At 41.4% G+C, this 25448-nt stretch overlaps 1 protein-coding gene across 5 annotated transcripts in view; it reads right to left on the bottom strand.

The window, feature by feature from the left end:
• The window catches only part of RMDN3 (regulator of microtubule dynamics 3), a 37104-nt gene extending 12209 nt beyond the window's left edge, over positions 1–24895 (bottom strand). The window contains exons 1-9 of one of the 5 annotated variants that reach the window (XM_028722831.2): positions 24743–24895; positions 22897–23174; positions 22031–22226; positions 20830–20976; positions 16846–17110; positions 15171–15273; positions 13927–13987; positions 3381–3456; positions 2679–2756 (exon numbers count right to left, since the gene is read on the bottom strand). In XM_028722831.2, coding sequence (XP_028578664.2) covers positions 2679–2756; positions 3381–3456; positions 13927–13987; positions 15171–15273; positions 16846–17110; positions 20830–20976; positions 22031–22226; positions 22897–23174; positions 24743–24774 — 1236 coding nt within the window. In that variant the 5' untranslated portion in view covers positions 24775–24895. Of the gene's footprint in view, positions 1–2678; positions 2757–3380; positions 3457–13926; positions 13988–15170; positions 15274–16845; positions 17111–20829; positions 20977–22030; positions 22227–22896; positions 23175–23833; positions 24140–24377; positions 24532–24665 lie in introns of those variants that run through there. The other 4 variants (XM_077926888.1, XM_028722823.2, XM_028722837.2 and 1 more) reach the window with 4 other exon arrangements.
• Positions 24896–25448: the final 553 nt, after the last annotated feature.

The following is a 25448-nucleotide window of genomic DNA, read 5'->3' on the forward strand; positions in this document are numbered from 1 at the left end:
TGTTGTTGTTGTTTAGTCGTTTAGTCGTGTCCGACTCTTTGTGACCCCATGGACCAGAGCACGCCAGGCACCTCTGTCCTCCACTACCTCCCGCAGTTTGGTCAAACTCATGCTGGTAACCTCGAAAACACTATCCAACCATCATTCATTAATTCATTTGATCAATAGATCAAACCTATTCATTCTTAAGGAAATCAGCCCTGAGTGCTCACTGGAAGGACAGATCCTGAAGCTGAGGCTCCAATACTTTGGCCACCTCATGAGAAGAGAAGACTCCCTGGAAAAGACCCTGATGTTGGGAAAGATGGAGGGCACAAGGAGAAGGGGACGACAGAGGACGAGATGGTTGGATAGTGTTCTTGAAGCTACCAGCATGAGTTTGACCAAACTGCGGGAGGCAGTGGAAGACAGGAGTGCCTGGCATGCTCTGGTCCATGGGGTCACGAAGAGTCGGACATGACTAAACGACTAAACAACAACAACCTAGTGTCTCCTCCCACCAGTATTCCTTCGTTTTTGAGATGAAATATTAGAGAAGTAGAGGTTGCTTCTCCCCACTGCCATTCAATATTTAAATGACCATTTGCTTGTAATGACACTCTAGTTGATATTCTGTTTTGTTATCCGACACTACTAAATCTCAACTGCAGCCAAGTTGGACTCTACTAGCAGTGGAAGAGCGAGCTAGCAGTCCCATTACCTGGGCGTCTTTTTTTTTTTTTTTTGGACGCCTCATAGTCACTGTATTAAATAAACTTAGCTCAGTCAAGTTTTTTTCAATAAGTGAATGAATTGCCCTCAATTTATTCCTTTCTTTACACCATTGAAAAATATAAAGCACGTGATACAGTTTTTTAAATACCTGCAACCGTTTCTGATAAGTGCAACAGAAGAAAAACACATGCTAAGCATTATACAAATACACTGTATGCAGGAGCCCTGGAGTGCTCCAAAACATCCTTAATCACATCCATGTGTGTTCAAAAGAGGGAAGTGTGATTGTTTTTACTGGAGTAAAATTATGGGGAAAGTGAAAGCATGCATTTGCCTGCAACTAATGCTTTTCTTTCACTATCCCTTTGTGTCCACTTCCCTTGCCCCCTCCAATGAACAAAGCACTAAATCAGGATCTTAAAACTACCTAGGATCTTGAGTTTCTTACAACTTGGAACTGCTTTCAGTATAATAGCATTTTCCCCTCTAGAGGAAGAGGAAAGAAAGAAAACAGATCCAGGTAATAAATCATGAAGATAATGTTGCTAATCTAGAACACGCACAATATATAGAGACAGCAAATAATTTAAAGCCATCTACTGGTGCAAATAATAGTAACGTTTCAAATAGAAGGTACAATAGGTTTTTTTACCTATTATTCAAGACAATTCTAACTTGTTCAATTAAAAAAGGATCACTTTTTAAATATACCTCATATTCATAGAACAAAGCATGAACAGATTTTGTACAAATGCATGTTGCCAAAAAGAAGCCAGCATCAGTTTGACACTAACTCACAATATAAATATCTTAACAGCTTTCTTATACTCACTACCCAGCAAACACAGGTATAAATCAGTAATCAGGATTAACAGTAGCAGCAGATGATCACACTACAAATCTCTGCAGTCAGACACATTACACTCCCATCTAAAACTACTTGCCGTATGACACTTGTGGGACAAATCCAATAGTACTTTTTGCTCATTAGTGGTTGTTTTGTGCATGTTTTGTGCATGTTGCCTATTCATGCATTTTAAAACAGTGCTGGCTCTCTATATCAGCATCTTTTAAGCTGGCCATCCCACATTACCTGGGAAACTCCATTTTGGCCAACTATTAGATTCTAGTGTAAATGCCTTGAAGACCAGTGAATTAGTTAGCAGCCACTAGCCTTGTGTGTGTGTGCACGTTTGAGAGAGGGACAGAAAGAGAGTGTGCGCATCACAAGGCCATAACACTCCATGCAAATTCCATCCCACTGCAAAGATCTAATTGAGCTTATTCTTAATGTTGCCTCAAACAAGTGATGCGTCGACACTCAATTGCCAAATATAGGAAGAAGTGGAGAAAGGAGCTGTGGGACAGATTTCAACATTTTAAATCAGGAACTCTGTACCACAACAAAATTTTGAAGCATCACAAAACATTAGAATTGCATCCATCTGCAATAAATGCAATAAAACTGAGTCGCTGAACCAAATCAATGAAGCAGACTATTTTTGTGAAGATCTTATCGGCAGCTGAAATTGCATAAAAGAATCCAGACAGTTAAACACAGAAAAACCCTAAGGCATTCAACAGATGTATTTTATTTCCTATTCTACGCTGGCTTGGTCATGTCCACAGAATGGAAGATGGTAGGATCCCCAAGGATGTGCTCTATGGGGAGCTGGCTTCAGGCACCAGACCCATTGGCACACCAACTCTGTGTTACAAAGGTGTCTGCAAATGTGACAGAAAGGCTGGCAACATTAACTCCTCCATGTGGGAATCTCTTGCAGATGATCGCATCACCTGGAGATTGGTTGTGCATCCACAGGACTGACCAGAGGAGGAACAGGACACACACTTTCATTGTCTCCCGAGACAGGCGGGTGCCAACAACAAACAACAATATAGACAAAATAATTTAGCACAATGTCTTGTGACCTCAGAAATACATATTAAAGAAAATGATTTACCTGGTAACACCACCGGCCCAGGAGATAGTAAGATTTAGGGTCATCTGGTTTCAGAGCAATTGCTTTGTCTACATGTTTCTAAAGAGATGTACAGCAAAGACATTTCTCATTCATGAAGCACAATTTTAAGATTACACTCATTTTGGGATAAATCTATGATTCCACTAAAAACATGTTTCCTATGTAACTGAAAATAGTAAACTACCAAAAAGCTAGTAATATAGTACTTGCTAATACCAGAGTCTATACCAAAGACAAGACTCTCTGCAACTTCTTTAAGTCATTTCTTAAAACCCGTTAAAGGGCACAAATGGCATGTCTTCTTTTATGTTAACCACACATTTTAAAATCCTCGTCCTACACGTACTCATAGTGGATGCTTTCCCACTATGGGATCCTACAGCACTGGAAACTGTTATGCGAAACAAACAAAAACATGGGAGGAACCAATTGTAGGGTTCAACTGAAGCACAGACCCGTTAAATTAGCTGGCCCTATCTTCATGAATGTTTACTTCACACATAAATTTGTTGGGTAGCTTTAAGCAGACCATGGTTATAATCAGTTGGAAATCTTACTTGCAGCTTAGTCTTATAATATATTTGGTGTCCTTCCTATCATGTTCTCAGGCCTTTTCAACACAATATCCCATTTTACTCCATTGCGATAAATGTCTTTTTAAAAGAGAAAAAGCCATCTTACCTTAAAAGTGTGCCCTGCTTGTATGCGTTTTTGTATACTTTCATGTTCTGAAGCCTGGCCACATAAAACGGCATACCTGGAAATTACAGTAAGCCTGAGCATTAGTGTATTGCTCCAAAATCTGTTTTTTTAGCATGGTGTTGTGGTTGTGTTCTGGGGTAGGAAAATATCAAATGCTCTGTTGTCCAGAGAAGCCATGTACAAAGAAAACAGAGGGCAAGTAATTAACAACAGTTTACGAACACAAAGTTTTATACCTTGTCACTTCATAGGTATTTACACACACCCTGAACTGGTCCCCAAGGCTCAGGTGAGTCACTATCTCCTCTCAGGACTGCTTTACAGCCCTGGCATTAGGTTGTTCTCATATTCAAACTTATCTTTGGCCAAGTTGAACTCCACCTGACAAACACCATCTATGCCACTTGCTAAGTGGGATTTTGATGCCAGCCTTTGATACATGGAAAGTAGCTTGTGCAGGAGAAGGTTTTTTTCTAGACTCTCTAGAATCACGATAAGCTTGGTTAACATAAATCAAACAGAAACCAATCTGATCATGTCCGTAGAAATCGGGACCCAATCCAGCATTTTGTTCAAGCAGGCAAGCCAACCAACACATTCAGATCCAGGCTATTTCATTTGAGCTTATAAAAGGATGCCTAGGACTAGTTGATGCATGAAAAGAGGCTGCCTACCAATCAAAGAAAAGGTGGGAAGCCATATTATTCAAGTATTACTTCTATACCTATGAAGCAGAATGTCTAAGAAAATGCCAAATGAAATATAATAATCCTGTCTTTTTAAAATGCCAAATGGGGTATAACCATCCCTACATGTTTTGAGTATGATTCTTCTTTAGGGAATCAGCTGGGGGGAAAATAGTGAACAAAATTTAACAAAATGCAAGTTAAATACAAGAAAACCTTTTCTAAAATATTTAATGTGAAAGGAGAGCTGTGAACAGGAACTTGTTTTTTAAAAGCTACAAATTCTTAAGTAACGCAGAAGAAGTTCACAAGTTCAGTCTTCTGTTCTTGGAAGAGCCGCAGACCAATGCATATTGTTAAACTGAGGGATCACCTCAGTGGGAAAGAGACTGTGGGGAGAAGCCAAAGTAGAGACTATGGGGCAGGGCGGGTGGGTGAGACAAAGGAAAAATGGATGTTGCGCTCGTGGGGACATAAAGTGAAGAAAATATCAGAGGCTTTGACACTGAGTATTAGCTTTCTGCCATTTTTGCATGCACCTAGCTGCAACGTGGCATGTTATCAATGAACAACCCCACAATGAAGGGCTGCTGAAAGTTACAGGTCTGAAAGTTCAATGGTTCATATCAGATTCTAATTCAGGCTGCTCAGCAACTCCATAAAACATTAGGATGATCTAATGAAAGTTACTGCAACACTACTAAAAGTTTGTGAGATCTTTAAAACACAGTTTTACAAGGTTGTTTAAACAAGAGAAAGCCATATAACCCCCATGTGAACTCGTAGATCTTCAAATAAACACAGTTAATTACCTCCACGCTTGCCCTGAAGCAAGGCACTAGGAAACGCTTCCCAGTAACTGCTTGTAAATCCTGTCATATTTACTTTCAGTTTCTATTGCTGGGGGTAGCAAAAAGAATTTGAACAGCTTAACAAAAGCCTGCCATTAACAGTAACTTTTGGGGAGTCTAGTATGAGCTGAAAGAACATCAGAGCTGCAATCCTGGGCACACTTACTTGGGAGTATATCCTATTAAGCAAGGTTTATGTCCAAGTAAACACACACAGGATCAAGTAGTAACTGTCATCTCTTTTTCCTTCCACCTTTCCTGGTTAACATACTAAGCTGGGCCAGGCCTTCAAGAAGTGTCAAACTGTGCAGAAATTCACATTCTGCATAGCAACAGTGAGGAATGTCAGAGACAAGAAAATGAATCGGCCCACATAGGGTTGACGAACTCAATACAGCACAATTCTCCCACCAGTTCTGATGCAGCTTCTTTCTTTGGAAAACAAACCGGGGAGTTTTGTCTCAAGTCTCACCTGCTGGTATCCTACAGCTCAAAGACGGCAGATGTTGATGGTTCAGATCTTGGAGCATTGCCATATAACTCAAAACTAAGCAGATTCTCATGAACCTTGGCCAGCTGAAAAAACAGAACCAGCCACCTAGGACTGCAGAGAGATCTGAAACGTCTACCTCACACCCTGCAGTACAATTACCGTATTTTTCGCTCTATAACACGCACCCGACCATAACACGCACATAGTTTTTAGAGGAGGAAAATCCATAGACATGCCACCCGTAGGCATTTCCTCCATAACACACACAGACATTTCCCCTTACTTTCTAAGAGGAAAAAAGTGAGTGTTATGGTGCAAAAAAATACGGTATATGCCTTGGCGGAGGTGGGGAGATTTATATCCCACCTTTTTTGGTAAACAGGCTTTACAAAGTGGCTAACAACCCCTGCTAATTTACATTAGTGCTTTTCTTTTCTTCTTTCCTTTACTCAGTAGATGGGAGGCTGGAAGAACAGCTGCAGCAACAGAAAGTCACCTAATCCATATTAAAAGGACTACGCTGTTCCTGTACGCATAAATGTGGCTCAGCTAGAACATCCTAGGCTTTGTAAATCTTACAAAGCTGGGAACAAGCATCAGACCTGCATGCTCCCTCCTCAACCCTTACCTCATGCTTCAGATTTTGTACAGAGATCCTGGTTTGTGATCATTTTTCTGGTTCAGACATAACAGGGTCCTCTTGTACAAAATAAAATTGGATCTTCATACCAAAGCTGGTGTGAGCAGGGATGGGAGAAAATATTGTGTAGCCCCAACACCAATTCTTTGTTTAATAAACTATGGTTTGTGAAACCTTACACCCTTACATTTCAGCTGAACTGCTGAAATTGTAGGCTGCAGGCCAAGGTAATGTGTGATTTTGTCCTCAAAGTGCTTAGCAAACAAGTCACAATGGGACTTCTATAGTGCTCCAAGATCTCCCTGGAGAAAACTTCACTATATAAAAAGGAAGAAACCAGAAAGATCTCACCCTCCCATCCATATTTCATATAGCAAAGGGACCCCAAGTTTGAGAAAGATCTCAAACTTTTAGTTTTCAGTAACAAACTGAACAATTTGTCACCCACCATCTGCTGAATCTATTGCATACCTCTTAAGCTATGCAGTACTACTTAAATACTTGTTGTATGAAATTGTCCCTAGCCTCCCTTGTGCAATGAAGTCCAGTTTTATCTTATCACACACACACACAGAGAGAGTCATATGGGGTAAAACAGGTTTTTCTTTTACTATAGTTCATCCATCCCTTCTTCTAAGGAGCTCAGAAAGGCACACATGGCTTTTCTCTCCTCTCTGCTCAACCTCATTTTTACCTTCACAACTAAAGAGATGTGCTAGCCTAAAAGATCATGAGCCCACATTTAACCCTGTGAGTTTTACGGTCAGGTAGGAATTTGAATGCAATTTAGAGTGATGCATGTGTGTGTGTCATCATGTACATGGTTGAAAGGGAACATGCAGTTCTCAAGATGCAGTTACAGGAGCATCAATAAGCTTCTAAACCAATAGTACAAAGCTTTCCAAACTGCGCATCATGACACGCTAGTGTGTCGGCTGCAGTGTGTAGGTGTGTCTCATGAACACGCTTCCTGGGACTGCAAAGGGTTAGTTTAGCCTCCAGTTTGCTAGTAAAACTGAATTACTGTGTCGTGAAGTGATGCAAAATTGAATTGCTGTGTCATGAAATGAAGCATGTCCAAAAAGTGTGTCACCAACTTGAAAAGTTTGGAAAGCTTTGCGATAGTAGATGGCTTCCAGCTGCCTGAATCTTCCCTAAGATGCTCATATAGGGGGAATGAGAACATGAATAGTGCCAAAATCAGCTCTCCCAACATGGTTATTCTTCTTTTAAAGCAGCCGTGGAGGGTACCTAATTTGATAGATGGCAGTGGCACTGGGGGTGGGGATTACTTCTTTCACTCCTGACCATCCTTTGAAGGTGCCATCTGGCATGCAGGAAAGGAAGGTAGGTATCTAGGGACAATGGGTGCAACTTTATGTCAAGGATCACACCACACATACTGGGGTTTTGCTTTTTTCCATCCTTGGGGTTACAAACCTTTACTGAAGTTTTTTTGTATTACTGTATTTAACTGCTCTAACATAGAGCAATACTCCACAAAATACTAATGGTTTAAATTTTGAAGCAAGAAAAAAATACTGCATTTCCCCTCCTCCCAACTGTATCTTTTATTGCACACCAGCTTTCCCATTAGCTATAAAAAACAGGCTTGCTATTTCATTCCTGCCACAAGGTCAATCAGTGAAGGAAATAATTCAAGCTGACTTTTAAATGAACTGTTTCCTGAAGGGAAATCTGTGGGATACAAGGAAAACACTTTCCTCGAAAATCTTGTCCATACAAAGAGAAATGTCAGGATAAGTTTCACTTAATGAAAATTTACGAAGTTTGAATTCATTCAGCCAGCTAGTTCTTCCCCCTCCTCCAAAAAAGGAGTCTTGTGACACCTTCAAGACTAAGAGATTTATTGCACAGGAAGATCAGTCATTCACAGACTATACTAAAGGTCTGCTAAAATTGATTACTACCCAGAGTCAGAAACCAGAGCAATACAGCTGCTGATATGGATATGGCCCTATTTTCCCTTCTGAATAACCACATTTTCAAAACAGTGAACAAAAGGGAAATAAGATGTGAGAAATTTCAGTGACTGCTTTGACATCTGGACTAGAGGTTGCTGTGACTCATTTTTTAAAAAAAAATTCCTAGAAGTTTACCAACTGGTTGTTTTATTGGACAGCACGGTTTGTATTATAAAATAGCAGCACTGAATGAAGGAGACAGCTTCCACCAATAAAAAAAAACACATTATGAAAGTTGGGTAAGGTAATTCATAGAGTACTTGCTACATGTCACCCACTACAAGTACTTGCTACATGTCACCCACCAAATCACTGTACAGTGGACCCTCCGGATACAAATTAAATTCGTTCTGGGGGTCCGTACTTAACCCAAAAAGTCCGCAACTGGAGGCGCCGCTTCTGCACATGTCACATGTGCAGAACCTGGAAGTATACAATTACGTATCCAGAGCAGTACGTAACTTGAGGGTCCACTGGACTGGTAAGTGGAGAAAGTCAGCATCTACCTGCCAATGAACTTTTGTTAATAGAGACAACCTGGAACAACTCCAAATTGTTGTTGTTTAGTCGTTTCCGACTCTTCGTGACCCCATGGACCAGAGCACGCCAGGCACCTCTGTCCTCCACTACCTCCCGCAGTTTGGTCAAACTCATGCTGGTAACCTCGAAAACATTATCCAACCATCTCGTCCTCTGTCGCCCCCTTCTCCTTGTGCCCTCCATCTTTCCCAGCATCAGTGTCTTCTCCAGGGAGTCTTCTCTTCTCATGAGGTGGCCAAAGTACTGGAGCCTCAGCTTCACAATCTGTCCTTCCAGTGAGCACTCAGGGCTGATTTCCTTAAGAATGGATGCGTTTGATCTTCTTGCCGTCCATGGGACTCTCAAGAGTCTTCTCCAGCACCATAATTCAAAAGCATCAATTCTTCGGCGATCAGCCTTCTTTATGGCCCAGCTCTCACTTCCATACACCACTACTGGGAAAACCATGGCTTTAACTATACGGACCTTTGTTGGCAAGGTGACGTCTCTACTTCTCAAGATGCTGTCTAGGCCTATCATTGCCCTTCTCCCAAGAAGCAGGCGTCTTTTAATTTCGTGGCTGCTGTCACCATCTGCAGTGATCATGGAGCCCAAGAAAGTAAAATCTCTCACTGCCTCCATTTCTTCCCCTTCTATTTGCCAGGAGGTGATGGGACCAGTGGCCATGATCTTCGTTTTTTTGATGTTGAGCTTCAGACCATATTTTGCGCTCTCCTCTTTCACCCTCATTAAAAGGTTCTTTAATTCCTCCTCACTTTCTGCCATCAAGGTTGTGTCATCTGCATATCTGAGGTTGTTGATATTTCTTCCGGCAATCTTAATTCCAGCTTGGGATTCATCCAGCCCAGCCTTTCGCATGATGTATTCTGCATATAAATTAAATAAGCAGGGAGACAAAATACAGCCTTGTCGTACTCCTTTCCCAATTTTGAACCAATCAGTTGTTCCATATCCAGTTCTAACTGTAGCTTCTTGTCCTACATAGAGATTTCTCAGGAGACAGATGAGGTGATCAGGCACTCCCATTTCTTTAAGAACTTGCCATAGTTTGCTGTAGTTGACACAGTCAAAAGCTTTTGCATAGTCAATGAAGCAGAAGTAGATGTTTTTCTGGAACTCTCTAGCTTTCTCCATAATCCAGCGCATGTTTGCAATTTGGTCTCTGGTTCTTCTGCCCCTTCGAAATCCAGCTTGCACTTCTGGGAGTTCTCGATCCACATACTGCTTGAGCCTTCCTTGTAGAATTTTAAACATAACCTTGCTAGCGTGTGAAATGAGTGCAATTGTGCGGTAGTTGGAGCATTCTTTGGCACTGCCCTTCTTTGGGATTGGGATGTAGACTGATCTTCTCCAATCTTCTGGCCACTGCTGAGTTTTCAAAATTTGCTGGCATATTGAGTGTAGCACCTTAACAGCATCATCTTTTAAAATTTTAAATAGTTCAGCTGGAATACCATCACTTCCACTGGCCTTGTTATTTGCAGTGCTTTCTAAGGCCCATTTGACTTCACTTTCCAGGATGTCTGGCTCAAGGTCAGCAACCACACTACCTGGGGTGTACAAGATATCCATATCTTTCTGGTATAATTCCTCTGTGTATTCTTGCCACCTCTTCTTGATGTCTTCTGCTTCTGTTAGGTCCTTACCACTTTTGTCCTTTATTATGGTAATCTTTGTACGAAATGTTCCTTTCATATCTCCAATTTTCTTGAACAGATCTCTGGTTCTTCCCATTCTGTTGTTTTCCTCTATTTGTTTGCATTGCTCGTTTAAGAAGGCCTTCTTGTCTCTCCTTGCTATTCTTTGGAAATCTGCATTCAATTTCCTGCATCTTTCACTATCTCCCTCGCATTTTGCTTGCCTTCTCTCCTCCGCTATTTGTAAGGCCTTGTTGGACAGCCACTTTGCTTTCTTGCATTTCCTTTTCATTGGGATGGTTTTCGTTGCTGCCTCCTGTACAATGTTACGAGCCTCCATCCATAGTTCTTCAGGCACTCTGTCCACCAAATCTAAATCCTTAAACCTGTTCCTCACTTCCACTGTGTATTCATAAGGGATTTGACTTAGATTGTATCTTACCGGCCCAGTGGTTTTTCCTACTTTCTTCAGTTTAAGCTTGAATTTTGCTATAAGAAGCTGATGATCTGAGCCACAGTCAGCTCCAGGTCTTGTTTTTGCTGACTGTATAGAGCTTCTCCATCTTTGGCTGCAGAGAATATAATCAATCTGATTTCGATGCTGCCCATCTGGTGATGTCCATGTGTAGAGTCGTCTCTTGTGTTGTTGGAAAAGCGTGTTTGTGATGACCAGCTTGTTCTCTTGACAGAACTCTTTTAGCCTTTGCCCTGCTTCGTTTTGATCTCCAAGGCCAAACTTGCCAGTTGTTCCTTTTATCTCTTGACTCCCTACTTTAGCATTCCAATCCCCTATAATGAGAAGAACATCCTTCTTTGGTGTCACTTCTATAAGGTGTTGTAAGTCTTTATAGAATTGGTCAATTTCAGTTTCTTCAGCACCAGTAGTTGGTGCATAAACTTGGATTACTGTGATGTTAAAAGGTCTGCCTTGGATTCATATTGAGATCATTCTATCATTTTTGAGATTGCATCCCAGTACAGCTTTCGCCACTCTTTTGTTGACTATGAGGGCCACTCCATTTCTTTTACGGGTTTCTTGCCCACAGTAGTAGATGTGATGGTCATCCGAGCTGAATTCGCCCATTCCCGTCCATTTTAGTTCACTGATGCCCAGGATGTCAATATTTATTCTTGCCATCTCATTTTGACCACCTCCAACTTACCCAGGTTCATGGTTCTTACATTCCAGGTTCCGATGCAATATTTTTCTTTACAGCATTGGACTTTCCTTTCACTTCCAAATTATGTAGCTCTAAATCTAAACATGGCAATTTAACTAGCAAGTTTTATGGACCTTTTGGGTTATCCCAAAACAAAGTATATAGAATTCACATCAAGGAGAATGGGCATATTAAGCTTCAAAAACCCATGTTTCGTGAACACACTTTGTTCATAAAAAAACAACAACCTCAGGAACATTTGAGAGCTGCAGTTTTTCTGTACACCCCTTTAAAAAACAGAGACAACTCATGTGCCAGAATTCCATTTAGGTCTGGGGCCAGCCTCACACATCTTGTAATTGACTCTCTATGTTCAGTCTCGAAAGGCAAATAACAAACTTTGACTTCTTAGGATGTCTGTAAATATTTTCAGAACTACTCTAACTGCATAAAGGACTGATAATGCTGCACCTGCACTGTTTCCTCTCCAGAGACCACTCTGAAATCCCCTCCTGCTCTTGCTGTACTTCCAACATTTCTTTCAACAGCAAATGCAAACAAATGCCAAAGCAAACAAGCAACTCCTCCTCCTGATCCTTAATTCACAGAGTATGTTTTTAAGGAATGCAGAGGCCACAGACATGCTGAAGCAATGGGGGATTTTCAGTTGTTTTTATTTTGCTAGGCCTTCGGGAATTCACATATTGGTGCCGGAGCACATTAGACCGCACGCTTTACAGCACACGGAGTTGCCCTAGTTTTTGACAGGGGTGCATATTTTACTCCCTCTACCACGCGATTAAATGTTACAACTAGTTTTGGAAGTCATGGGATAAGCTTGGGACATCCTATTAAAAACAAGGCTGGGTCAGCCACCCATGTTTTCTTATGTATTACATCGCACCAGCAAAACATTGTATTTCCAGAAACAATACCTAATGACTCTGAAGCTCACCTCTTACTGCTGGCAGACACAGAACTTTAGTCCCTTCCCTCTTTAGCAGCAGATGGGAGTTCCAACAAGAGGCTCCCTTTTACTGCTTGGTAGAAAGGATAATGCAATGAAACCCTTCTCACATTCCCATGAGACACCAAATTTAGACCACTGTGTGCAAGAATTCAGTATTTTTGTTTTAGAACCCTTGAAAGGCTATCCGATAGCAGCGGGTCTTCAAACACTTAATTCTGTTCTTGCCTTTTGGAAAGTTGAATAATACACCACTCAGCAGAAAGGCAGAATGCTTATTTTCTGGGGAGACTCAGGGGTATGCATATCTCTAAACATTTTGTGAATCTAAGTTTGGCCTCATTGAGGGGCATTGTTTCAATATGAGTAGGAAATGAGAGTACCCCTAAACATTTTTTTAAGACAAAAAGCACTGGGCACACATGAAAGCTATAGCAGTTCTTCATACTTCACACTCTCAAATCGCCAGAGTATAAGGGGTTGATAACCATAGTATTAAGCTCACCTTATTTACCACCTCAGTTTTCTAGTAGGTTAAACATTATATGTGAGTTTTACAGGCACAGTATATAAAAGGTTCAACACGAAGGATGCTTTATAAGCAGCCCACCTGGCACTTAAGCCCATGACACTTAAGCAGCAGTGGCCAGCATGTTGTTGCTCATCTGGCTTCTCAACCCCACACATCACTGCTGATTACCGAGAGGGACAAAGCAGTGGAGAGTGTGGTGGGGCCACAGAGGCAGAGGCAATCCAATACTCCTAACTGGGCGCCCATGTTGAACTCCCTGTTGTCATGTCCCTCCCTCTTTCAGTAACCAGCAGAGATGCAAGCATTGGGATGCCAGGTGAGCAACGCTGCCTCACCTGCACCACCCCTGATGGCTACTACTGCACTTAACAGAAAAAATATTGACATTTATGGGACTCCTCTGAAGTCATTGCTGTTTTACCTGTAACAATGGCTTATTAGCAGCACCAGGTGGTATCTGTATCATAATTTTACAGTAAGTAGTGTTGTTCTTGGGATTTTAAAATCACAGCTGTATTGCAGCTGAACTGCAGACTTGCAGAAGAAAGAGATTAGGAGCCGGCAAAAGAGGAGTCATTTGTTTTCTCGAAGCAACAGAACTGTCCAAGATATATGCCTAGACTCCTTTTTTTTTTTTACAACTCTGGGGAAAAGCAGTAAATTACTAGATGAGGGCTCATAAGACACTGATACGAATCATTTTCTCAGAGTCAAAACATACTTATTATTCTAACAGCCAAAAAAAATTTAAAATCCTCTGGGAGAATTGTTCTGAGCCAGTTTGTCATTAGCTGACAAGAGCAAATGGGGAAAACATATTTTGATTAATTGTAAACAGCTCTGTCCATAAACTCTAGCTCTTCTGCCAAATGAATAAGTATTTGTGGAAGAAGGATAAATCAAATCTGTACATTTAAAAGGACAGCAGCTCTGTATGTGGACTATACTTCTGAAAAGTTTATGTCTAAAGTGACAACATATAAAAACAATTCTCCTCTTTTTGCCTTTTCTTCACAAAGGAAGTAATTACATACCACTGGTGACACTCAGCACTTTGATCTCCCATCTGCAAAGCTGTTTCTGCCTCATCCTTTCCTGCAACGAAAACCAACAAAAATAAACTTATTTGTGTGCCACATTTTAAACACTTAACCCTTCAAATACTTTGAAACTGGAGATTAACAGCGTACAAAGAAGTTTCACACATTCAGTAAGCAGATATTCTTCAGAAAACAGCAGCCTAATACAAGGATGGCACATTATGACAGCTGAAGAGCTGCACCTCACCATCTGACACTCTTGGAAATAAGAGCCCATAGGTTTTTGGCTCACATGCCTCCCAACCCAGAAAACCAGATTAAGGTTGCTGCCTGAGATCAAGCTTCACCCCTAATATTTGTGGAGCTGTCACAAAGGGAGAGACAAGGCAGGAATGAGCAAGAATTTAACTACACTTTTAAGAGAGACATGTTACATATGATGTACCATATTCAGATGGGAAACTATAGCTTTGAATCTGCCAGCTTCCCAACTCCCATAACAATGTGTTCTCAGGGTGCAGACTGTAGAACTGCAGCCTTAAGAGTTCCAACATCACAAACAGCCTACTTTTGCCCTATCAGAAAGAGAAGTAGGTGGTTGCTGTCTGACAAGGAGGCAGCAACAGAGGAGGTAAAGGAAAGTGGACAATTTTGAGACAAACATAAGCTCAGGAATTTGAGGAGGAGTAAAGCAGTTTGTAGCAGTGATGTGAATCAAAAGTGTGGGCTAGCGCAAGCATCCAATATAGATGCAGCTATTCAGACTTATTGTACCATTCATGCTATGAAAGTCTTGCATTGCATGATAAAAACAGCAAATGCAATTGCAGCACCTGCCAAGCAGTTCTTCAAGTACAATTCTGTTTACAAGATTCTTTAACACATGATTTCATTTTAGGAGTAGGAATAATCCACCGGGGTGGGGGGCTGTAATTTTAAATTGAGAACCAGTGTAGTGCAGTGGTTGGACTAAGACCTGGGAGATCAGGATTCAAAGCCTTGCTCTGCCATGAAACTCACTGGTGACCTACCTCATAGGGTTATTATGAGGACAAAATGGGGAGAGGCAGAGAATCAATGTATACCACCTTGGGCTTCTGGGAGGAAAGGTGAGACATAAATGGAACAAACAAACGTGTGTGTGTAACCCACATTTTCCCAAGGCAGGCAGGTAAATAAATGGCCAATACAACTCACTGGTAAAATGCACCCACCCTTATCTCAAAGTGCCTTCTTACCTTCAGACGCGTAAGATAACTTCTCATCTGCATCCTCTGTGATTTCATACATATCACTATAACCTCGGGCCAGGCGCCAAAGGAAATCCTGCTTGTCACCATACTGTAGATAAAACAAATGTTAGTTCACATTGATTAGTTCACCTGATTCTAGATTCAGGTAGGTAGCCATGTTGGTTTGACGCAGTCAAAATAAATAAAAAAATTGTCCAGTAGCACCTTAAAGACCAACTAAGTATGTTCTGGGTATAATCTTTCGTGTGCATGCAGCCTGGTATCTGAAGAAGTGTGCATGCACACAAAAGCTTATACCCAGAACATACTTAGGTGAACTCTAAGGTGCTACTGGACAATTTTTTTATTTATTAGTTCACCTGTTGGCTTAAAAGAAAATGGGATTTCCAAGTATAACATATTGCAGGTGTTTTGTTTTGTTTTAAACGTAGCTTGTGAACAATTTGACAAGCAGTGGAATAATGCTCTAGACGAGCAAAACCAACTCAATAATTCATTTAAATCTCTTCACTTGCCTGAATTAGCAAAGTGTAATATGCTTCTCGTTCTTGAGATTTTAATAAAGTAACTATAGGATTCAGGTCAGACAGTCAAAGACTTATGTCAAATAGAAACCTTCCTAGAATAAGTCCCTGCTCCTGCAAATAAACTGTTCCTCTGCTGGTGTCACACTGGGCTTACTTTGCAAGCAGACAAAGGTGCCAAGCTTAAGCAGCATATAGCATATGTACCACAGCCATGACCACTAGATGGAATACACCAGCCATGTGCACATTATGCATGGCTGAATTGGACAGTGCTCCCCCTTGTGGGGACAGAACTGGGAACTAGAGACCTGTGTGAGACTTCATAAAATCAAGTTGGCCACTACAGAGCCAATTAATTTGATACAATGATATATAAAGCAGATATATAACTACTGACATGGCTATAAGTTCCAGGTTCATTAACCTAATTTTACCATGGGGTTGGGACAGGGAGAGAAAATGAGGTGATTTCTCAATAACTGGGTGAGTATTAAGGCAGAACAAGCAGTTCTTAGATAATACTGCAGATCCAGCTTCAAGCATAGCAAGTAGGTTGCAGCAGTTGGGTAGGGCAGCCTTGGAGCGGGAGTAGAAGACTTGAGATAGCATTAGCAACACAAAAAATGTAAGAGACACATTAGAAGAACAGACTGAAAAATGACTGCAAATGAAGATGCGAAAAGTTTGGGTACTGGTAAGCTTGATTTGATTCCCAAACATGTTGCAAACAGCTGACCATCTGACTTGTTGACATGTATATATAAAGCAAGTTTGTATCTACATTTCATGAAACAATTATGCCTAAATCATCACTGTAATAAGTCTGAGGAGAGCTTTGCTATCAACTTCAGAGATGCTGCAGTTCCACTTTTAAACACATTAGGGGATTGAGTTACTGTATGTTTCAATACGCAATAAACAAAACATAATTTAATACTTTTAAGAAGAGGCCAAGTCCCACAGGCTTTGAGGGTTTTAATTTTCTAATGGCAGCATAAGCAATGCTGCATTTTAGATGCCTGGTCTCATTTAGGATTGTGGTATAGACAAGACCTTGCACAACATCCTGTTCTGCTCTCCCTGCTGGTTAGCTCAGCTTAGTTTTTCTGGGAAATTGCTAGAGTGAACTTTACCACTAGTTTATTGTTAAGCAGCTGTTGGAATCCTTCTCTCTTCTCCTGTTCGCTCCCACTGTGCAAGCGATCTGCTTGCTGGAGCAACTGACCAAGTGCTTCGTCTGTAGCAGGGTCCAAAGTCAGTGTTTCATCCTCATTGACAAGGTCTAAGGAATCCCTCCTTGCCGTTCTCACAGTCTCACAACTTCTTTCATCTTCTCCTTCCTCACTCTCTTTATCAGACTCGCGGTCATAATCAGACTCTGCGTTGGCTGTCGTATAGCTTTAAGACAAATTGCAGAAAATCTGTCATTACATCAACATGACATAACCTAAATTTTATAATCAAAGCTTTTAAAGTCAATAGATTTCACATCCTAAGAAATAGAAGTTTGCGCCTGAACTTTGTTAGTGGCAGAAGCTTCTCCCTAAGGGAGTTCCGTTCATCACACTTCCACTAGTAGAAAAGAGGGAAGAGGCTAACTTTTGCTGGTTTGTTTTTCCTTCTGCAACCCCTCCCAACCTTCAAAGATCTGCTCAAGAGAATGGGGAGACTCTCCAGAACAGTGTTGGCAGAGGTATAAACAAATATCCTCTTCTGCCCTTCCACTAATGAGATACCTCTTCTGGATCAGAAGTGGACTGAAGGAGCCCTTCTATTCAGGGAAATTTGGATCCAACTCTATGAACAGAATGCTAATATAGGGGGCCAAATCCTAAACTTCCTGCTATGCAACAGCTTTTAGTATCAGAAGCAGATACAACATACAATACAATACAACAGGGCTAACGGCCTCAAAGTCTGGAACTGAAAAACAAAGCCAAAATTCCTGACCAACAAACCACAGCACACACGCATAGGCCATCAGTCTAATTCCCAACTGAGTGGGTTGTAGCCAATGCTAGTCCTACTCAGAGCAGACCCATTGAAATTAATAGATAGGATTAATGTAGGGCCATTATTTCAACAGGTCTACTAAAACTTAGATACAATGCACTATCTGTCCCAGCTCCATCGGAAAAATACTGCATTTTCTAAAAATAATATTTTAAGGAATTTTTAATAAGTAGTAAGCTAGAATAAATGTAGAACTATACAACCAAAAACCATGCTGATCTTGCAATATATTTCACAACACTGTCAAGAACTGTGAATCTACATCCTACAGAATAATTACTTGACAATCTTCTATCAATAAGTCATGGCAGTGATGCCAACATACTGCGCTTTAGTTGGTAAGTGTTAGCTTATTTCTACATCTTCCTACATCATCCCTTCAGGCGTTCTTCAGTGCACTTCTAAGAATTATTCCCACTCCTGCAGCTGAGTTACCCACTACATTTTTATTTACTTTCCTTACACAGTTTCCCAATACATTTTTGGAGTGCTACCTCTGATGCGGGACATAATATGTCACTCCAAACGTTCAATTATTTGCAGTACTCAGACCAGAACCTTCGTATGATTTTATATTGCCACTTAAAATACAGGAAGTATCCGAAGTGGTATCAAGCTGTATGAAAACCCTGCTTGTACCTGCTATTTCACATAACCATGTAACTTGATGTTGCAATCACTCAAGAGGTAAGTATGTGTGTGCAAAACCACTCACTAAAAAGCTCTGGAGTATATGCAGGATGTGTGTGTTTTACCTCATTTTTCAAAGGACCAAACTCCGTGTGCAATTGTATGGGTCCAGAGTACAGTGGTTAGCATGTTTGACTAGGACTAGCAACCCAGGTTCAAATTCCACTCAGTCACGAGGTCACCAACGGCCCTTCTCAGAGCACCAGCACTAAATACTCTGTTTTGTGGCTACAGAGTGGGCCTCCTCAGTGATAGTGCTCCAGTTGTGGAATTCCCTCTCCACAGCGGCTCACCTGCCACCAACTATTTGTACTTTGTATTCCTTTTGGCATCAGGAAAAGACTTTATTCTCCAATGCCTTCTAGGGGACCTTTTTAGGGCTTTAAAGGATTTTGAGGCTCTGGTTTGTTAAAAGCTTTAAGGCCTACATTCACCACCTTTTATTGCAGTCTCTGAAGTGTGATGTGATTTTATTTATATTGCTTTTATTGTATTTTAATGATGTTTAGGTATGTCATCCATAACTTTGGTTATGAGGAAGCATAGTAATATTGTCCATAAAGAAATAAAAGATGGCAATCCCTGGGTGACTCTTTCTCAATCTAACGAACCTCACAGAGTCATTTTGAGGACAAAAAATGGGGTGGGTGGGGATGAGAGAACCATGTACCACACTGGAGTTCCTTGGGGAAAAGGTGAGATATAAATAAAGCAGATAAATAAATGCTCTCAGGCTAAGACCATTCAGCAGTTTATTAGCTTAGCAAGAGTTATTTCTCCTCAATCGCCACTACCAAAGGATTAATATCCCAAATCAAATACAAGCCACGGGGAAAGAAATGGTTGTGGTTTTCATTTATCAATATGATTAGATCTGTTAATTTGTATCTAGTCATCCAACTATTATCAAACTGAAGTTTAAATTTACACAAGGTAAAATCAGTAGAACTTTATTTTGGACCCAACTAAACTATATATAACATAAACTCAAAATGCCAAATGTTCCTAGCAGATCACAACTGCTTTTTACAACATGCTCCTTCAGAAAACTTTTTGCCTTGGAACAAATCTTGAATGAAATGCCATAGAAATACACGGTGAAGAAAATTATAGTAACACCTAAATAATAAAAGCACAAAACAAACTTAATATTCTGAATCTCCCTAATAAGATAACAGCAGATAGAAAGTGTACAAGCTTCATAGTTGTTTGTTTATATTGTCCACTCAGCAGATAAATTACAGACTCATGGTCAGATTTCTCCACATCTCTCCCCAAATTCTTTCCCAAGTACAACACATTCTAGAAATCTATACAAGGTCATGAAATCGGTTTAAGCCACAAGGACAAATATGGCATTATTTCTGAACCTTCCTTCCAAGACAGCTGTGGAATCTCATTTAACGGGCATCCCTCCTACACAAAGTTAGATAAGAACTGCTCGTATTGACTTTCAGATGCCTTTGTACTCTTTTAGAGTTTGTTTTATGTTCTGATGATGAAAAGCGGCATATAATTTTTAAATTAATAAATAATTTTTAGAAAGCGAAGGTCATTCTAGCACGCTCTTTTTCAAAATCATTTTAACAAGGTAGTTAAAAAGGAACGTAAGGGAAATCTTATAAAATACAGGCACCTCCACACTCGTGCGAGATCAGTAAATGTGTGGCCACTGACAGGCGCACTGTTTTGGGCACCCAGAGGGGGTGGGGCGGAATGGGGTGGAGTGGAATGGACTTGGGCATGTCACACTTACATGTCTGGCAGCCAAGAATGGAACCCCCATCGAAGCAGTGATTCCCCTGTAGTCCTATTGTAGAAATTGCTACAGTTGATCTGTCTATCTCAGGGGTACCCAAACTTTTTTCAAAGAGGGCCAGATTTGATGAAGTGAACATGCGTGAGGGCCGACCAAAGTTGTTGAGCTTTTAGGATTGAAGTTGTTGAGCTTTTTTACAATTTTACCCCAAAGTTGTTTACCCCAGGAAATAAACTACCATAGGAGCCAGATTAAACTGACCAGCGGAGCCGGATTAGGCCCCCGAAATGGACTTTGGACATGCCTGGTCTATCTGAAGGGATGCATCACGCAATCTCTGCTTAAAAGCTTTTGAACTGAGGTCTAGCTCCAAACTCTTTCCATATGGTTCAGAAATGCCAAATTTCAAAACTAGGTATGAAACAAGCCCTTCCAAATTGTTTGTCACCTTGAAGGCTGCCCTAAGCGAACAGCAAGGCTCTCTAAAGAAAAAATTACATAAAAATTTAACAACAGTTTACTTCTCCTTGAACTTTCCCTGATGAGGCTTAATACTAAGCACAGAATAGATATTTTACTAGTCAGTTCTCTTATAGAACCAACTGCTGCCACAAGTTAATCCCTTTAAACTAATTTTTGCTTTGAACTCACTTACCCTCCCTCACTTTCACCATCAGTAGTGTAGGCAGCTCCAGAGCTGGCTGTGAAATATATAGAGCTTGAACCTGTGGAATCACTCCTTTCTCTGGGATATATAGTACGCCTCCGCCGAATAACCTTCTGGCTTTCTTCTAGTTGGGTTCTGCAAGGGGAGATATTAACACAAGAGACACTTACGCTGTTTAATTGTTTGTTTCCCATTAATTGTTTGTTTCCCTTTTCCTTCTCTAATGCACCCACAAACCACCAAAATAATTATTCTAGTCTGCTCAGTATAATTCAGATTAGTCCTACAAAATCGGACCTTATTCAACTATTGTGTCATAGAATATAAAAATATAACAGACATATACAAATGTTTACACAATAATTTCGCTATATCACCAATTATAACTAAGAAGGGAAACTGACAAAAGTGCATTCAACTTTATAGATTAGATAGGGCTGTGAAGTCTACAGAGTCTGGGATATCTGTTAGGGGGAAATCATCTAGCCAACTATACTATACTAAGAAGAACTTCCAGGAAAAAATAAATGGTTATCCACTAAGAAGCATAGCAGTGCAATCCTATGCATGTGTCAGGAAAAAGTCCCATCAAGTTCAATGAAACTTCCCCCAAGGTGTGTATAGGACTGCAGCCTAGGTCAGATGCTCTTTCATTGATGCTTCTTTTCTACAGCTGTCAATATTAACATGAATCATTCAAAAGGCTTCATCCAAAACCTTCCAGTGGAGTTATTCCAGAAGTTACTCTTCCCACAATACAAACATCAACACATTTCTTAGTTTTGGATTCAATTCTGAACTGCTTGATAAACTGCTTTATACCAGTGTTCTGCTCCAGTATCAATTTTGGGGGCTGACAACCTGTTACAAATGACATTTGACAACAGATACAAAATCAAATGGTTCAAATTTTAAATACTGGTTAGTGTGATAAAGGTTGATGCTTTGTAGATAGCTGAAGAAAAAAAGAGAGGAACATGTTGAAATTAAATATCCTTGTAAGGGCATGTGCCTCTAGCATATCCATAGCTTTTTGCTGAATATCAGTGAAATTACTCTGGAAGAATTACTGTTTTACAAATAGCAGTGACAGTTTAAAAAAAGGAAAGCACAATAACAATTTCACCCAAAACATGGTTCATGTAATTTTCAGCAACCTGGAATCTGAAGGAAATAGCTTTATACTAACCTGACTTCTCCAACGATCTCTCCTGCTAAACCCCGCAGGCTATTCCGCAACTCTTCCACTTCATGTCGCAGTTCTATAAGGCTTTTGAGCACAAAGTCCAGACGGTTCAGCACTTCAGCCTGTTCTTCTTGTGTTAGATGAGCTGTATATGGGATGCTGTCACCACCTTCCACTGGTGCTTGTCTCATCCGTGGAACTAGAGAAAGGAAATGAAGCAGCTACAACACAACTAGGCATGGAGAAACTCCCGGTTCAATCCCTGGCATCTCCAAGTTTGAAGGAGAATGTCCCCTGTCAGTAACCCTGGCAAAAGCCACAGCTAGTCAGGTGGACAATAGATGGATCAAAAGTCTGACTTGGTAGAAGGAAGCTTCTCCCAGAATGGAGAACCCAGAGACTTCCCAGGAAAGAGATAAAAACCTGCTCTGGGGAAAAATGCAGTCAATTCCCATAGCATTGCACATATCATTGATACAGCGATGCAAACATGCTAGCCATCAACATTTTGCAGATAAATAGTACAAGGGTATATAACCTACACTAATATAACTGCTTTTCCAGTCTGCAGAAAGAGCCTTGTGCATATGCAGACTTGTACACATTAAGCATTTACAACTTAACGTCTAATTGTAATTTGTTAATTTACAGAAAAATTGAATCTTTTAATATATTCCCATTTGGCAAGTTCAGCAGAGTTGTGTCTTTATTTTTAAAGTAATTATAACTTATCAGATACAAACAGAATTCTCAACTAATCTACCCATTCATCTCAGAGCATACTTTCACTGAAATTAAGCAAATAAGAGTAATACTAGGCACGTGAATTCCAAGTTTAATGGTGATAAATTAACCTCACAACCTCTTACCAGTTTGAGTAACTCTAGTCTTAGAAAAAATAAAAGTACAAAAGATAATTTTAAAAATGGAAACCATCTTTGTACCCTGATTATAAGGCTGTAGAATTTGTGTGTGTTCTTTAGGGTCCAGAGCATTATGTTGACTCTGTACGTTTGGTGATTTGGATCTTTGCTGGGGCTTTTTTCTCTTTTGTTTGTAGAAGTAGTAGAAGAGACCTATTCCTGCAGCTGCTCCCAGGACCACACCAAGTCCCACACGGAAGACCACCATTTTGGACATGATGCATCTGAAACAATTCAAGCAGGCCATAATTTGTATTTATGAAATAGACACAACATGAAGGAGAAAGTGCTGTAAGTGTTATGTGCTTAACAATATTTCAAAATAAAATAAGTCTAAAATATTTACAAGCTAAGCATTTTTTAAATAAAACAAAAACAAAGAGGGTGCAGCAACATAACCGTCAGTTCTTCGATACAAGAGATAGACAGCAACCTACTTCTCAGAATATGTAAAAATAAATACTCTGATGTTCTATCTATACAGGAGAGAAATCCTGATTTGGTGACCTCAATGGCAAATTAATGCTTAGGAGAAACAGAATTTTACACTGAAATATAATCAAATACCAAAGGTCATTCAGTGAGATTTCATTCCACATGATAAAGTTCTGTAGTTGAAGCTATACACATTTGACCCAGATAATACCCGGATACAGTTCAATCTAGGAGCTCAACAGGTAACAGGGAGGACACAAGTGATACCCTAGCAACCTTGCCAAAAACACTCCCATTTCAAAGCAGGACACCGTCCGCATTAGTAGCAATTTCAAAGAACTGAAGCCACATAATCTTCTTCCCAGGTCACTCTTTCCCAATTTAGCTGTCTCTCTCACATACATGCATAAATACATACACAAATACACAGAAATCTAAACCCACTTACATGTAAATATACCAGTTTCCCCTTAATACGGTTTGTCAGCACCATCTACATGATGTGTTTCGAGATAAGAAATGCTGAGCCTTAGGGGTCCAAAACCACCAAACAGGTTTTAAACTCTTGTCTACCCAGCTCAGGGGATTTGAGAATTGGGCCAAGCCTCTGACCCCGCGATGACACTGCGGTTCTTAAACCACAAACGTTACTGAAAGAAGGAGCATGTAGGGGTCGCCACCCACTGGGTGTGCTCAGAGATAGCGGGAAGTGGTGAGCCGCAGAACTGAGGCACACGCCCCTTCCCCACCCGCACCCCGACCCCCACCCATGGGCGACAGGAGGCGCGTTGCCCCAGCATCTCCCGCCGCTCCAGGCGCATGCGCAGAGAAGGCCGAGTTCTAAATTCCGAAGAGCCACATTATTGGTCTGTTTGCAGCAAAACGCTTTGAGAGAGAGAGAGAGATTTGTGGCACCGCAGAGAATTGCGTTGCGCCACAGCGGATCTCTTGGGCTGCATTGAGATGGAGGGTGCAATCCTGCACTCACTTACATGGGAGTAAGGCCAACTGAACTCAGTGGGGTTTACTCCAGAGTAGGCACGTATGGGACTTACACCGTCCCTCTTTCAGTCTCCCCCACTCCCTCTGCCTGTGTGTAGTTCTGTGTGCCCGGGAACTGATGCTTCAACAGGCAAGCGCCCCTTTCCCTACTCGAAAAGGAGGCCGCGCGCCCGCCCAAAGAGTTAGGAAAGCCGCAAGGCGACGGTTGCTGCGCGCGAGCCGCTTGAGGAGGCCGAGTGAAAACTTCAAAGCGCTTCTTCTCCAGCTATTTAAATTACCGCTGCGCTTCTCGTTGGATATGTCCTCGTGCGGCCACCGTCCGCCGCCCTCCTCGTTCCCTGCGTTCCCCCCTTACCCCGCCGCAGGCCAGTCCTCTCGCCGGCGCATAGAAATGACGTTGGGGTACGGCTCATCCCTCCGACGGTGAAAAGGTGGCGCGGAGAATTGACGGAGAGAAAGGAGGTCACGCCTCTAGAACGTAGAGAGAAGCCGTGCCGGATCAGACCAGCGGCCGGGCAAAGCAGGCGTCTCGTTCTCACGGTGGCCAACCAGGCGCCCGTGAGAAGCCTACGAGCAGGAGCGGAGCGCAAGGGTTTCCAGGAGCATTACTGCCTCCCACAGTGGAGACTACAATTCCCATCATCCCTGACCACTGGTCCTGTTAGCTAGGGATCATGGGAGTTGTAGTCCCAAAACAGCTGGAGGGCCGAGTTTGCCTATGCCTGAGCAATATAAGGAAACACGGGTGGGGAGAACACCAGACCGGGGCGGGTGGCGGGTGGAATAAGGAGCGTCTGGGCGTCTGCCTAGACGTCTGCTAGTGGTGTGTACAACAGAGGCTGTTCACTCCCTAACTTGCCGCATTGGGAGATGCCCTGATTTCGAAGGGTGCAAGAATCTGAAAGGGCTTCGGATTGGTTTGGGAGCATCAATGGCTGGGAGCAATGCCGGATTTACGTGTAAGCTAAACAAGTTATAGCTTAGGACCCCACTCTCTTGGGGGCCCCCAAAAAAAAATAAAGGGAAAAAACTGGATGTGCATTTCCAAAATATAAGATAAA

The sequence above is a fragment of the Podarcis muralis genome, chromosome 1, assembly GCF_964188315.1.
Source record: "Podarcis muralis chromosome 1, rPodMur119.hap1.1, whole genome shotgun sequence".
NCBI classification, from domain to species: Eukaryota; Metazoa; Chordata; class Lepidosauria; order Squamata; family Lacertidae; genus Podarcis; species Podarcis muralis.